Raw genomic sequence first — 16,936 nt, forward strand, 5'->3', positions numbered from 1 at the left:
CCCCCCTCCAAAATCCCAAGACTTCAAAACCCATTCTCCCAGCATCAGTCCCCTCTCTGCCTCCTCCCCATTTCAACTTTTTTTTTGTATACGTTGTTGAGGCTCGTATGTGAGCTAACACACAATGCACAGCAAGGGAGGCATGAGACAAGAGGAGTGGGAGAGGGAAGGACAAAACAGGGGGAACAGAGACCTTATGAGATCTGTCCAAAGGAGAGGGATGGGGCGGGGAACACGGGGTATACAAAATGGACACCACAGGGATTTTCAGGAAGGAAAGCAGGGAATTTGAAGGAGGTGGGCTTGGGTGGATTATCGGGGGTAGAAAAGATCGAGGATTTGGATGGGGGATGATAAGAGGTGGTGGAGAACAGCTGTTTTGAAGGCCTGGAGGGAAGAATGGGATTGAATAGAGTGAGGGAGTTTATTCCATAGGCAGGAAAAAAGAGGAATGAAAGAGTGAAGGTGAGCAGTGATTCGTGATTTTGTGGGGTTGCGATTTTTTTTTCCAGAAGGGGGTTGCGAGAATACCTTGAGTTCCCTGTGGAAATATAGGGGGGGGGACATATTGCAGACAGAGCGTGGGGGGGGGGGAGACCGGTGAGGAGACAGTAGAAGACAGAAAGACCACTGACCTGCCTGCGGTGAGAGAATGAGAGGCCAAAAGACTCAGCCTCACTGCAGGTAATACCAATGTTCCTGAATGCCTTGGTTTTCACAACGTGAAGCCGAGAAAGGTAAGAGGCAGGAGCACCAGCCCAGAGGGGAGAGCAGTACTCCATCCGACTGCGGAAAAAGCTTTGTATCTGTTCAGGAGCTCAGGTGGGCCGAGGAAGGGCTTTGCACGACGGAGGATTCCCATTCGGCAACTGGCTTTGGTGGCCAAGTTGGAAATGTGGCTTTCCCAGGAAAGATCATGGCAGATAGTGAGACCCAGAAGCTTGAATAAAAGGACTTCTTCCGGAGGATTGTTGCGAAAGTAGATGGGGGGGGGGGGGTTCTAAACAGTCCTTTTGGAGCGAAATTGTGAGAGTGTGAGATTTGTCAGGATTGAAAGATGTGTTCCACATGTTGGACCAGTTTGTGATTTTATCCACATCTGCAGAGAGCGAAGAAGCTGCTGCTTGCTGGTCTGAGGGATGACAGATGCTTGGGCAGAGGGTGGAGTCATCAGCAAAGAGATAACCAGGATTTTCCAGAGTCGGAGAGATCATTGGTGAAAACCAGAAAAAGAACAGGGCCCAGAACGCTACCTTGAGGAACACCAGCCTGGACAGGAAGAGGGGATGAAAGAACTCCATTTAGGGCCACACGTTGGCTGCGACAGGAGAGGAAGTCTGTGAGCCATGAGTGGACATGGCCTTGGATACCATGGGAAGAGAGTTTGGTGAGCATGGCAGGGTGCTAGACCATGTCAAAAGCATGCGATATGTCTTGGGTTTTGGCTCTGATTTCATGTCTGGCATTGATTACCTCCATCCATTGTTGGGAGAGTAGAAGCAGCATATCCAGTGTCGAGTGACCTGGTCTGAAACCAAATTGATGATCGGAAATCAAGCCATTGGAGAAGAGGAAGGATTTATTGTCTGAGGCGATGATGGATTCCATAACCTGGCTGATAATTGGGAGAAGGCTGATTGGTGTGATTGGTTTTATTCTCTCCTCCCCCTTTCTTCTTCAAATCCTCAACTCCCCATCCCCCAAGCACCAAGTCAGCAAGCCCCCTCCCAACGCCAAGTACTCAACTCCCCCACTCCGAGCTTCAACCCCCCTTTCCCAAATCTGTCCCTTCTCTGCCCCCACCTCACTCCAACTATGTCATCCACTGCCCCCTTTCTTCTTCCAGTCCTCAACCCCAGGTCTGAAGCTCCCCTTTTTTTGTTCAAGTCCTCAGACTCCCCCCCCCAACTCCCCCCCACCCCAACTTCCTAATCCCAGGTCCACATAATCATTACTGACTGTGTTTCGACTGCTAAGTTTTTTCAGTGAAGTAAATGGACAAAAAAGTAATTATATGTTGGATGGAATTGACTGAATAGTTTGTGGATATATATATATATATATATATATATATATATATATATATATATATATATATATATATATATATATATATATATATATAAAATATATATATATATATATATATATATTTTTAATTCCAGTATGTGCATGAACCAGCGACTATGAGCAGAAACACCCCCTCTGTGTGCAACAAAAATGCACATACCTTTAAATTGCATGAATATCGACGTGTGTGCACTGTCTGGAACCAAGAGTTCTTCAATTAGTTATCACTCAGCATTATACATGCTTTGGTTGCGACGTTTACCCCATTCAGACACAATCACTCAATTTGCATTTATTTAGGTAATGTAGATTATTTTAACTTTTCTCCCAGTCCATGTCCCCTTGATGTTTAACCCCTGAACCTTGAAGTTTCCTGTCAAAATCAGTCATTTTCACCCACAAGTGCTTCCTGACCTCTGACCGTGCTCTCTGATGCGGGGTCAGGGAGTGTGACCCTACCACCCCGGACTCGCTCTCACCACTAATATAAATCCTTGCCACTATCCCTTCTGTATTTTTCTCTGATAGAAGACTAACACCTGAAACTTCAGCTTTTCCTTGCTTTCCACAGTGTTTGACATCCTTCAATCTACATTCTGTTGACGTCATCCAATGAGCAGATTAATTGTCTGAGAAACCTGGGCTTTCTGAAACATTTTGTTGGAGCACAGTCATACACCCCGGATGGTCACTAAATTTTGTCAGCCACGGTCATTCTGAAAAATATCGATGAAAGAGAGAAAAAAGGATAACCGTTTGTCGACAGCAATAAAAATCCCATGAAGGAAATTGATTGCTGCAGGAGGTATTGATGATTCCTTGCATTGTGCTGGAAGTGAACGGAAGATTCATGAAGTAAAGTTGCTTGCCTGACTTTCTTGCCTGTAAAGTTGCTTATAAAGTTGCTTGCCTTGCTTGCCTTGACAAAAAATCGATTATCTAAAACTCCTGTGCAATAAAGCAAACTCTTTCAAAGGAGATACATTGAAAAGTGGAAGTTGTCCCTTATGCATGGTTGTTGGCTTAACGGTTAGGGTGGTGCGCTTGGGATCCTAGGATCCTGAGTTTAAATATTGCTTATCTATTGAATTAATACCAGGTGGGGTTAACTCAGCCTGTAATCTTTTTGAGGTTAGCAAAGTGAGTACCAGCTGCTTGGATGATTGGGCCATTTGAGTATCCTGTGTTGGAGTGGATACCCATCCAGGATTGTGCCCAATAGCCCAGGAGAATGTTTTGGCAGCACCAATGCTCTGTGCAGAACATGGTCCCAATGGAATTGAATGGAGTTGTGCCTTGTCATAAATAGTGAAAGTTGTGTTAGCTCTTAATATGCAGAAGTTTCACTTTGAGCTTTGTGTGTACATATTAACAGGGTAAATATTTGATCATGCACCACAGCAACATTATCCTCCGTTCAGCTCTCTCATGGACCAAACATAGCTCTGATTTAGTGGGGATTGCACCAATTGGCCTGCCTCTTGATGGCTGTGGTTGTCAAAAGTGCTGACATTTGAAATATCTTTTTATTGTTTTTCACTTTTCCCCTTGGGTCTGCCCATGTGCAGGTGATGAGGTTTTGGAGTGGAATGGAAAGTCGCTCCAGGGTGCATCCTATCAGGATGTGTACAAAATCATTTTGGACTCCAAACCAGAGCCACAGGTTGAGATGGTGGTGGCTCGGCCCACAAGGTAAGTCGGAAACCGTTGTTCGTGTCGTCGGTACCCCATGAACTGGGATGTCATAACAATTGCATCTAATAATAAACATGACAATCTTCCAGACTCATTTTTCTACAAGGATGTTTTGTGTTGTTGAAATTTATTGGAGCTTCTCATTTCATCAAGGTTCCATGTATGCCATACACCTTGACCGTCGTAACCCTTTTTACCTTCGCATTTTGCGAAAGGTTATGTTTTGGTCGGCGTGTATTTATTTATTTATTTATTTATTTATTTGTAATCTTGTGATTCGTATAACTCAAAAAGTATTAAACCGAATTGCATGAAATTTGGTGGGATGATTGGTTATTGGCCAGGAAGCATTCGATTAGATTTTGGGATCGTTCGGGTCAAAGGTCAAGGTCAAGGTCACGAAAAGGTCAAAATCGTCTTTTTACGATAACACGGTCAATTTTTATTCAATTTGCATGCAACTAACGCCAAAATGTTCAGAATTCAACGCCTCATCTTCTGATATGCAATATGACACAATGACGCCCATACTCTTGTCACCGATTAGGGGTCAAAGGTCAGGGGGGTCACGACCTTGAAAAATATGCGGTTTTTGTCATAACGCGGTCAATTCTTGTCCGCTTTACATGAACCCAGCACCAAAATGTTCAGAATTTAATGCCCAATCTTGTGACACAATGATGTCATAACACATGTCACCGGTTGGGGTAAAATGTCAGGGGGGGGGGTCACACCCTTGAAAAATATGCGGTTTTCGGCATAACTCAGTCAATTCTTATTCGATTTGCATGAAACCAGCATCAAACGAGATTACCTTCTCTTGTTGAAACGTTGTATTCACCGAGCTTGCGAGTGAAGACTCGCCAAAACGACGTGAGTTGATTGTTGTTTAGTCCGTAGCCCCCTGAAGTCGGGGGGGATCATGACATTATAGATATGTGGTTTGTGTCATAAGACCATTCATATGAAACCAGTTCCCCACACTCATACCAAGAACAAAAAAAGTAGTGGCGGCAAAGGTATGCGCTCTATGAGTGCCCGTTCTAGTTTTCTCAATGATTCCAACTGGAGTCGAAACTAAAATATACTTAAGAGTATCCCCAGTTTTTAATCCGTAGTATGTATTTTGCCCTGAATGTGCAAGCAAGGAAAAATCACACAAATCCAAACAATAATCATAATGACACTTCCCTTGAAGTCGGTGGGAAGGAATGATTTCCTAAACCACCCTTCTTCCTAAGCCTTTTTAAACTGCCGTTTCCTTACACATGATTTATTTGGCAATGGTACTGCCGCGAAGATCTGCTGCTGAGAATAACCTGATTGGATCTTCGTCACCTGCAAGAAAATGAATGGAATAACCCAAACGGCATCCCTTCTGAATTATTGCTTGCTCCATAACAGTCTCACATCACACACATCATCACAATGAAGATTTAAAGTTACATGCCCGGGTAGTAAGGAGTGAACACTTCACCAAGGGAGCCATCCTCAAATTAAAAAGGCAAGAAGGAGCCTCAAGCCTCATTTGTAAGGATGAGGATTGAAAATAATTGCAGATTATTGATGCATTACAGGATTGGGGTGTCGGGGGAGTCATGCGGCATATTATGGGGATTAAAATAAATACAGTCAAAGTACGACCAGAAGCGTGCTTTTACACAGTGGAGATAATTCAATTATTTTTCAATACCGCTGATTATTCTTAATTGTGATTATGCCTCTTATGGAAAGAGAAACAATATGGAAGTGTCATCATATCGAGTTCTCAAGTTTGCAATAAATATTGTGATAATGATCGATTGGGAACGATTTTACATCACTGAACAGAAATTCCACAACCGAGTCGGCCGACTTGTACATCTTCAAAGGGTCAGATCGTGTTGTGTGTGTGCGTGCGTGCATGCGTGTATGTGCGTGTGTGTGTGTGTGTGCGCGTGCACGCGTGAGTTGCTGTCGTTGGCTGCTATCTTCACACGTGGGCAGTTTTCATGAGGTGGAATGGAGACCTACCAGGTCTCAAAGTCTCCACCTCCAAAAGTGTGTTGTTCGTGTCTGTGTCTGTGTGTGTTGTGCATTGCAGTTTCGATCCTGCCCTTGCTCGCAATCGGTATATTCCAGAGCTTTGTTTCATCCCGAGTGTGTGATTCGAGAAATAGCCCTAAACCGGCCCTTGAGATTTATAACCGTCCGCTATTTCATTCAGCACAGCTGAGAAGTGTTAATTTGGAAGCATTTTGGGCATTATTGTTTTGAAAGACAGGGCTGTAATTGTGGTGATAATAGTTTATATGCAGTTGTGCAAAATATTTCCCCCCCCCACCCAACCACCACCCCAAGCTAGGCCTTCATTAAGGAAAGATTCCTCTGGGATGGGGAGGTTTGTGATGGACGGGGTGAGCCTAAAATTAGGCTGTCCTCGGCCTAAAATTGAAACATCTGTATTGTCGGCCGATGGCAAAGTTTGTTCATTCCTAGCAGTGAGTAAAATGCAAGGTCCACCATTAGAATACAGCAATCCAACAGAGCACTTACATTTTGAATTTGGATGACGAGGAGACGTCAATTTTGTCATCTCTCCAGGGGCGAGAGGGTTAAAATTCCACCACCTTTCTTTCACCATAAAAACACACCTTCTTGTTGAGAAAATCCTCTGTTCAGCCGTGTTGACAACTTCATAACCTTTGGGAGGACACTGCGACTAAATTAATATCATCGAGTGGCACTTGATTTTGGAGGAGAAGATTTATGGGCTGGTAGTCCTGTACATCACTTTGCCCTTCTCTTTTTTTTTTTGCTGACTTTCTCAAGTCACGAAATAACTAACGATGCTGACATGTTTTCTTTTTTATTCTTCCCTCAACAGGGTCATTCCAAGAATTTCTGAAGCATCAAAGAGAGCTCCTGAGTCAAGTATGTCCAACAGATAGAAAGCCAGACAATTTGGTAGTTTTCCGCTAAATATATACTCACCGTATGTGTGTGTGTGTATATATATATATATATATGTATATGTATATATATATATATATATATATATATATATATATATATATATATATATATATATATATATATATATATATATATGTATATGTATATGTATATGTATATGTATATGTATATATATATATATATGTATATGTATATGTATATGTATATATATATATATACATATATTTATATATATATATATATATATATATATATATATATATATATATATATAAATATATATATATATATATATATATATGTATATATATATATATATATATATATATATATATATAGAGCCTGGTGTTGGCGCAGTGGTAAGGGCAGTGGCTTGGGACCCAAGAGGTCCTGAGTTCAAGCCCCGTTGGGACACTGAATTAATATATGTATATGTATGTATATATATATATATATATATATATATATATATATATATATATGTATATGTATGTATATATATATATATATATATATATATATATATATATATATAAAACCAAGTCGAAAACACCAGGGGGTTGACTCAGCCTGCCATCCTTCCGAGGTCGGCGAAATGAGCACCAGTTGTACTGGGCCCGGTGTATGCCCCGGTTGGAATAGGTGTACCATATCCCTGTGTGTCGTAAGAGGTGATCAGGGTTGCGTCAGGAAGGGCATCCGGCGTAAAAACCTATGCCAAATCATTATGCGGACAACAAAACGAATTTCCATACCGGATCGGTCGAGGCCCGGGTTACCAACGACCGCCACCGGTACCGGTGGTCAGCAGGGTACCAGTGGAAATTGTGCTGCTGCTGGGCGAAGGAGGAGAAGGAGACGGGGAAGGCGAGTCCGGAGGCAGTGGGAGAGGGGGAAGGGTAGAAGTGTGGAGGTGAGAGTTGGAACTCTGAATGTTGGGACGATGACTGGCAAAGGGCGAGAGTTGGCTGATATGATGGAGAGAAGAAAGGTGGACATACTGTGTGTTTTAAGAGACCAAGTGGATGGGGAGTAAGGCGAGGAGCATTGGAGGTGGTTTCAAACTGTTCTACCATGGTGTGGATGGGAGGAGAAATGGTGTCGGGATAATCCTGAAGGAAGATCATGTCAAGAGGGTATTGGAGGTGAGGAGGGTGTCTGACCGAGTGATGAGTGTGAAGTTGGAAATTGAAGGGGTGATGATGAATGTCATCAGTGCATATGCCCCACATATGGGGTGTGAGATGGAATATAAAGAAGATTTCTGGAGTGAGTTAGATGAAGTGGTGGAGAGTGTATCCAAGGATGAAAGAGTGGTGATTGGAGCAGATTTCAATGGACATGTTGGGGAAGGGAATAAAGAGGATGAGGAGGTGATGGGGAGGTACGGTCTCAACAAGAGAAATGTGGAAGGGCAAATGGTGGTAGAGTTTGCAAAAAGAATGGAAATGGCAGTGGTAAACACGTAGTTCAAGAAGAAGGAGGAACACAGGGTGACATACAAGAGTGGAGGAAAGTGCACACAGGTGGATTACATCTTAAGTAGGAGATGCAACCTGAAAGAGATTAGTGACTGTAAGGTTGTGGCAGGGGAGAGTGAAGCTCGACAGCATCGATTGGTGGTCTGTAGGATGACTTTAGAGGTGAGGTTGAGGAAGAGAGTGAGGGCTGAACCAAGGACCAGATGGTGGAAGCTGAAGGAGGAAGACTGTTGCGTGAAATTTAGGGAGGAGGCGAGACAGGCGTTGGATGGTGGTAAAGATGGGTGGGATGATTGGGAAACAACAGCAGAAGTTGTGAGGGAGATAGCTAGGAAGGTACTTGGTTTGACATCTGGACAGAGGAAGGAAGATAAGGAGACTTGGTGGTGGAACGAGGAAGTAAAGGAAAGTATAAGGAAGAAGGGGTTGGCGAAAAAGAAGTGGGATAGTCAGAGAGATGAAGAAAGTCGGCAGGAGTACAAGGAATGGCGTCGAAAAGCAAAAAGAGAGGTGGCAAAGGCCAAGGAAAAGGCATATGACGAGCTGTATGAGAAGTTGGATACAAAAGAAGGGGAAAAGGATTTATACCGATTGGCAAGACAGAGGGACCGAGCTGGGAAGGATGTGCTGCAGGTTCGGGTGATAAAGGACGCAAATGGGAATGTGCTGACGAGCGAGGAGAGTGTGTTGAGAAGGTGGATGGAGTACTTTGAGGAGCTGATGAATGAAGAAAATGAGAGAGAGAGAAGGTTGGAAGAGGTGGAGATAGTGAATCTGGAAGTGGGGTGGATCAGTAAGGATGAAGTGAGGACTGCTATGAAGAAGATGAAAAGTGGAAAGGCGGTTGGCCCAGATGGTATACCAGTGGAGGCATGGAAGTGCTTAGGAGAGATGGCAGTGGGGTTGTTAACCAGATTGTTTAATAAAGTCTTGGAAAGTGAGAGGATGCCGGAGGAGTGGAGATTAAGTGTACTGGTTCCGATTTTCAAGAATAAGGGTGATGTGCAGAGCTGTGGAAATTACAGAGGGATAAAGTTGTTAAGCCACACCATGAAGTTGTGGGAAAGAGTAGTGGAAGCTCGGTTGAGAGGAGAGGTGACGATCTGTGAGCAGCAATATGGGTTTATGCCAGGAAAGAGCACCACTGATGCGATGTTTGCTTTGAGAATGTTGATGGAGAAGTATAGGGAAGGCCAGAAAGAGTTACATTGTGTGTTTGTGGATTTAGAGAAAGCTTATGATAGGGTGCCAAGAGAGGAGTTGTGGTATTGTATGAGGAAGTCGGGAGTGGTGGAGAAGTATGTGAGGATCGTGCAGGATATGTATGAGGACAGTGTGACAGCGGTGAGGTGTGCGGTAGGAATGACGGACCGGTTTAAGGTTAAAGTGGGATTGCACCAAGGATCGACTCTGAGCCCTTTCCTGTTTGCAATGGTGATGGACAGGTTGACGGACGAGATCAGACTGGAGTCTCCATGGACCATGATGTTCGCGGATGACATCATGATCTGTAGGGAGAGTAGGGAGCAGGCTGAATCGAGCCTTGAGAGGTGGAGGTACGCACTGGAGAGAAGGGGAATGTAAGTCAGTAGGAGTAAGACGGAGTACATGTGCGTAAATGAGAGGGAGGGTGGTGGTATGGTGCAGTTGCAAGGAGTTGAGGTGGGGAAGGTGGATTGGTTTAAATACTTGGGATCAACTGTCCAAAGTAACGGAGAGTGTGGGAGAGAAGTGAAAAAGAGAGTGCAGGCAGGATGGAGTGGGTGGAGAAGAGTTGCAGGAGTGATTTGTGACAGAAGGGTAGCTGCATGAGTGAAGGGGAAAGTATACAAGACGGTAGTGAGACCAGCTATGTTGTATGGTTTGGAGGCGGTGACGCTAACGAAAAGACAGGAAGCAGAGCTGGAGGTGGCAGAGTTAAAGATGCTGCGATTCTCGTTGGGAGTGACGAGGATGGATAGGATAAGAAATGAGTGTATTAGAGGGACAGCGCAGGTAGGACGGTTTGGAGACAAAGTGAGAGAGGCGAGATTGAGATGGTTTGGACATGTGCACAGGAGGGAAACGGAGTATATTGGGAGAAGGATGTTGCAGATGGAGCTGCCAGGCAGAAGGAGAAGAGGAAGGCCAAAGAAGAGGTTCATGGATGCGGTGAGGGCGGACATGCGGGTGGTTGGAGTGTCAATGGAAGATGTGGAGGATAGAGCGAAATGGAGACGGTTGGTCCGCTGTGGCGACCCCTAACGGGAGCAAGCCGAAAGAGGAAGAAGAGATATATATATATATATATATATATATATATATATATATATATATATATATATATATATATATGACCGTTTTTACAGCCATTTTTCCCTGCTGTGCAGGGGTTTGGCTTTTTCTTGAGACAATGTTTTATGGCCGGATGCCCTTCCTGACACCAACCCTGATCGCCTCTTACGACACACAGGGATATGGTACACCTATTCTAACCGGGGCATACACCGGGACCAGTACACTGGCACTCATTTCACCGACCTCAGAAGGATGACAGGCTGAGTCAACCCCCTGGTGTTAATTCAGCAGCCAATGGGGCTTGAACTCAGGACCCTGGGATCCCAAGCCACCATCCTAACCACTAAGCCAACACCAGGCTTATACATATATACATACATATATATACATACATATATATATATATATATATATATATATATATATATATATATATATATATATATATATATATATATATATATATATATGGAGTTTATTTGAAATAATTATTTATCTCTCAGACTGTAATATGCTTGTGGGGCTGATCCTTGTGGAATAATGAGTTCTGAATTTTTTTTTTATAGGTTGTGTTAATATTCTTCATTAATAGTGATCTAAGTTCGCTGATGGAGGTTTATTGTGCATACGGCATATCACATGAAGGATAGGGACATAAGGAGCTGGGCTTTTGCATGCATGGAATTGGGAGACGATGGATGACTCTGCACACTATGTGGGATTTGAACCTGGGATCCCAGGGTCGTGGTTGTGCATTTCAATGGGAACACCAAACAGGCTTAAAATGGTTTCCCCCAAAACCTGTTTTTCATGCAATTTGTGTTTCCAGAGCACTTGATATTTTGGCTCTTTGTCATACACTTTGCATGGTTATTTTTTTTCCTGTCTCTGTGTTCTTGTAGAGTTGTCCAGGTGGAGTTTGCATGAAGCAACATGCATTTTTTTCTTGATCATTTGCTTCTCGGGATATTACGCTGATAGTCCTGTTGGTTGATGTTGCTGGGCCTACAAAACAGCCGTCTTATCAGCCACTGCATCAAAGCATACGTCTTGGCTATAATCGTCCGATGTCTTTGAAGTCCTGGATTATGACTTCCACTGTCCCAACTGCTCAATGTGGTTGGACATTTTCTTTTATTGTTTCTCCTGATTTCCATCTGTTTGGCTGACACATTATATTATACACATCTAAGCTTGTTGCCCAGTGTGAAATCGCTCTCATTTTGGGGCCAAATTGACATGATGCATTTTACTTGCAAACAAAAAGGAAATAACTGAAACCTCTACTGGTTTTGAAAGAAACATTTAATTACAGTTTGCGAATGAGAGTATCAGGAATGCTAACAATGAAATTTTTGAATTTGAACAAATGAAACAACACAATTTTTTCATTGTTGAAAAAGGTAGTTCACTCAGTGTAAGGCAGTTCTCCGTTTGTATAGACAGTTGTGATAAAATAAAAGTTTGCAAACCCTTTTGAATTTTCTGTATTTCTGCATAAATTTGACCTAAAGGGTGATCAGATCTTCATCGAAGTCCTAAGATTAGTTAAAGAGAATCTGATGAAACAAATAACACAAAAAAACTACTTTTTCATGTATTTATTGAGCAAAATGATCCAGGATTCAACTTCTTTGTTGGAAAAAATATGTGAACCTTTACATTCAGTAACCGTTGCCCCCCCCCCCCCCTTGAGCAGCAATAGCTTCAACCAAACATTTCTTGTAACTCTTGATCAGTCTTGTACATCAGCTAGAGGAATTTTGGCTCATTCCTCCTTAAGGCCCGGTCACACCTTGACGTTTTAGCCAACGTATGCCGGTTTTGAATTTTTTTTCTAAAACGCTGGCACACGTTGAATACGTTATGGGTAAGTTTTGATAACATTAAGAGCACGCTGAAAAACACTGCCATACGTCGTTGTACGTTGGCTTCAAACGTTGTACTTTTTGGTTGTCCTCAAATTTTTTCATGCTTGAAATTTCTCGACGTATGCCGGCGTATGACTCACACGTTCCGCTACGCTGGCCACAAGTTGTATGCATGGTCTGCGATCGTTGACAGATGTCAACACATGCTACTTGTAAGTTAATCACAAGTTGAGACACGCCGAGGTAATGTTTAGCGCATCTGAAACTTATTTCTAACCTATGATTAACGTGTTGTTGGCACGTTACGCGATCGTTGCCACACATCGACAGACGTTACTTTTAAGTTACTCATAGGCTGAAAGACGTCGGTATAATGGATCGTCCTTGCGTCAGCGTCCACGGCCACGGCCAGGACACTTATTTGCAGCATTCTTCAAACTTTTCTTCGGCATGACGAGGATGTTCACACTTCGATGTCTATTTGGCTATGATTCCAATTGTCCATCGGCAGCGTCTATTTAAAATAGTCGAGTTTGAGCGTTTTAACACGTTCAGAAGAAACGCTTCAAATTTCCAAACCCCAGCGTCAAAAAACAAAGGCGAGTGACAGCAATTTAAATCGTTCATTGTAAACAATGAAAATAGCTGAGTGGTACCGTTTAAAAGTCGTTGAGTGTAAAAAAAATCCAATTGTTGAGCACAAGCATCTACTTTCAATAGTGGAGATGCAGCCATTTAAGTCGTTGAGTGGCAGCCTATGAATAGCAAACCCTACGTCACCGGCAAAGATAAACTGCCGCACGATATGGATAAGTTAGGCTATCGTTGGGCATAGTTTGTGAACGCCGGCTACACGATAATTATTCGTTGGTATATCGTATCTATAAGTAATCAAAGCGCTCTATGCACATTATTAGTACATTGTGCATTTGTCCAACCCGTTATGAATAGACCTAAATCGTAAAAACAAGCCATAGCTCATTGTTGAAAAAGCCCCATAAAAAATAGCCGCGAAGAACTTCGAACAATGGTGAAAAGATGTCTCCTACCCGTGGACACGCGGACGCAAGGTACGATCCATCATAACCCACACCCTCCCCCTCACACTCACCTACTACTGCTAACATGAACAAACTACTACTAATACTAATACTGATACTGATACTGTTACTGCCGACATGGACATCGACTCAAAAAGGACTCGAAAACACTGTTGGGTTCCCCTTTTATGAGCAGCATTTTTATATACCAATTCCCAAAACCGCTGGGAACACGTCTTTATATGGCAGTTGTAAGCTAGAAACATGTTAATTTTTTTTTTTGTCGACTGGAAGACGTCATTGGAATACGTCTACATACGTCGATGTGTGTTGGGACTACGTAAAGAATTGGTTCAAAGCACGTCAAACATAAGTTAGAAATAAGTTTCGCGTAAAAAAGACATTACCGCGACGTGTTTCGACTTCTGAGTAGCTTATAAGTAGCGTTTGTGGACGTGTGTAAGCGTCCACATATCGTGTGTAAAACTTATCCCCATCGCATGCGGAACGTGTGTAATACGCCGAGTACGTCGTAAAATTTTGAACATGTTTAAAATTTCTTGACGTACTCTACTTACTACGACGTATGATAGCGTACTTTAGCGTTGTACTCATGTATACCAAACTTACTCATACCGTATTTGACGTGCCCCAACGTTTTAGACACATTTTTCAGAGGTCGGCATACGCTGGCAAGATCGCCAAGGTGTGACCGCGATGTTGACACTTCCATTTCTACGGCAGTTATGATTCGAATCGTTGTGCGTCAGCATTTTAATAGGCTACGTCACGACATCGTCGGCGATGAGTGCAACGCGCTATGCCGAAGTTACACTATCGTTGGGCATCGGTTGTGTAGGCCGACAACAGGTTCAGCATTCGTTGGTATAAGTTATCTATAACACAACGAAACGTTCTGTGTCCGTTTCCAATGCGTTATACATAAGACCAAGTCGCTATGAATACGTCCGAATCTTTTAAAAAAAACATCAAAAGTTCAACGTAAGCCAGCGTTTTACATACATTTTAATACGTTGCCATCGCTGGCTAAAACGTCAAGGTGTGACCGGGCGTTTACATAAACGACTTCAACTCAGAGATATTTGTGGGATTTCTTGCATGAACTGCTCACTTCAGGTTCAACTACAACATTTGATTGGGTTAAAACTTAGCCATTCCAAAACGCAAAATATGTTCTGCTTCAGCCATTCTGTTGTAGATTTACTTGTGTGTTTAGGATCGTTGTCATGCTGCATGACCCACTCTCTGTTAAGCCTCAGCTCACAGACAGATGCCCTGACATTCTCCTGTAGAATTTGCTGCTACAATGCAGAATTCATGGTTCTGTCATTGATGGCAAGCCGTCCAGGTCCTGAGGCAGCAAAGCAGCCCCAAACCATGATACTCCCACCACCATTCTTCATGTTTGTGATGAGGTTCTTTTGTTGGAATGCAGTGTTTGGTTTTCACCAAACATAATGTTTCTCATTTAAGGCAAAAAGTTCCACTTTCGACTCATCTGTCCACAGAACTTTCTTCCAATAGCCTTCCGGATCATCCAGGTGGTATTTGGCAAACCTGAGACGGGCAGAAATGTTCTTCTTGGAGAGCAGTGGTTACCTCCTTGCTATCCTCCCATGCACACCATTCTTGTTCAGTGTTTTCATGATGGTGGACTCATGAACACCGACAGCCAATGCAAGAGAGGCCTGCCGATCCTTAAATGTCACACTGGGGGTTTTTGTGAACACCTGGATTATTGTACACCTTGCTCTTGGAGTGATTTGTCTCAGAAAGTTTGTTTTGAATTCTCCGGAAAAACTGGTTATGTCTTTCATCAACTGTAACATCCCTGTGTCCCTCGATCCACGGCAGTTTGCTTACAAACCTAAAGATCTGTTCATGATGCTATATCTCTGGCTTTGCATACTGCGCTAGAACATCTTGACAAGCGGAACACATGTCAAAATGCTATTTGTTTATTATCGCTCTGCATTTAACCTAACTGATAACTGACAATGATGAGAGCGCTTACAGGTTGGGAGGTGCAGGATTTGGCAGTGAGGTGCCAAAACAATAATTTGGCCATAAATGTTAGCAAAACTAAATAACTCATTGTTAACTTTTGGAGGTATATCACAGGCCATTTTCCTATCACCGTCAATAAGGCAGCTGTGGCGGTTGTGAACAGCTTCAGATTTCTGGGCGTTCAAATCTCCAATGACATGACATGGTCCCATAACACCGGATCCATTATTACAAAAGCACAACAGTGCCTCGACTTTCTCAGATGGCTGAGAAAATTTGGACGGCATAGTTCCACACTTGTGAACTTCTCTCTCTGCACAATTGAAAGTGTACTGACAGGCTGCATCACAGCCTGGTATGTCCATTCCACTGCGCAGGACTGCATGGCCATACAAAAGATTGTTCAGACTGCACAAAAAAATCATACGTGCAGATCTTTCATCCATCGAGGGTATTTACACCAACCGCTGCCACAGAAAGGCCCTCTGCATCATAAAAGACCCCACTCATCCTCCAAATGGACTGATCTCACCTCTGCCATCAGGCAGGCGGGTACCGTAGCCTCCAGACTCTAACCAACAGGTTTCGGGACAGTTTTTTTTCTTCCTAAGGCTGTCCACATCCTCAATAGCTACTAAATTGGACTATGCTGATTCTCTGTTATATATAAATTGTAAAATGTTGTAAGTTTGTCAGTACTGTGATAAATTTGTCATACTCTTGTTTGTTATATTGTTGTATAGATGTACAGTGCGTATAGAGTGAGAAGGCTGTTTGTGAATAAGAATTTCAGTTTCTTAACCTTGGCTTTTAAACACATGACAATAAAGTGACTTGAATTGACTTGATTTTAGCTAGACGACCGCTCCTGGAAAGAGGAACAATGGTGTTGAATTTTCTCCATTTGTACACTATCTGTGTGACAGTGAATTACATCTGCCAGTGAAGGTGGATGGAGGTTATGTTTTCACCCCTATCTGTCTGTCTGTCTGTTTCTTGGCACAAAAAAAAAGAAATTGACAAGAATGTTGATCGCTTCTGTTTGTTTGTCTGTCTGCTCACCTTCGATCGCCTACAGGTCACAATTTTAAACTTATCTTCACGAAACTTCACCAAATGGTGGAGTTGGTGGTCCGACAGAATTCTATTTATTTTTCAGGTCAAAAGGTCAAGAGATCGTCATAGGCCAAAGGTCAACAACTTTTTCACATTATTTAAATATTCAATTTTCATTTGATTGACTTGAAATTTGAAGAACATTTGCAAATCACATCACTGAATTCAACCAACTATTATTTTTGAGGTCAACATAGGCCAAAAGGTCAACATGGGCCAGATTTCTAAAATTGCCAATTTCCATCTGATTGATTTGAAATTTGAAGAGGATTTGCATATCAGGTCACTGAATTCAACCACCAATTTTTTTTGAGGTCAACATAGGCCAAAGGTCAACAACTTAGGTGCACTTTCTAAAATCCTCAATTTTCATCTGATTGACTTGAAATGTGAACAGGATTTG

General features: G+C 42.7%; 1 protein-coding gene across 3 annotated transcripts in view; it reads left to right on the forward strand.

Annotated features, from left to right (window-relative positions):
* LOC147017197 (regulating synaptic membrane exocytosis protein 2-like) overlaps positions 1 to 16,936 on the forward strand; it is a 352,541-nt gene that overhangs the window by 215,945 nt on the left and 119,660 nt on the right. For all 3 annotated transcript variants that reach the window (XM_085846651.1, XM_085846649.1, XM_085846650.1), the window contains exons 9-10: positions 3,639 to 3,762; positions 6,632 to 6,678. In XM_085846651.1, coding sequence (XP_085702777.1) covers positions 3,639 to 3,762; positions 6,632 to 6,678 — 171 coding nt within the window. The remainder of the gene's footprint in view (positions 1 to 3,638; positions 3,763 to 6,631; positions 6,679 to 16,936) is intronic.

The sequence above is a fragment of the Eptatretus burgeri genome, chromosome 11 (genome assembly GCF_056783735.1).
Source record: "Eptatretus burgeri isolate ZD-2024b chromosome 11, Ebu_testis_v1, whole genome shotgun sequence".
Classification (NCBI taxonomy): Eukaryota; Metazoa; Chordata; class Myxini; order Myxiniformes; family Myxinidae; genus Eptatretus; species Eptatretus burgeri.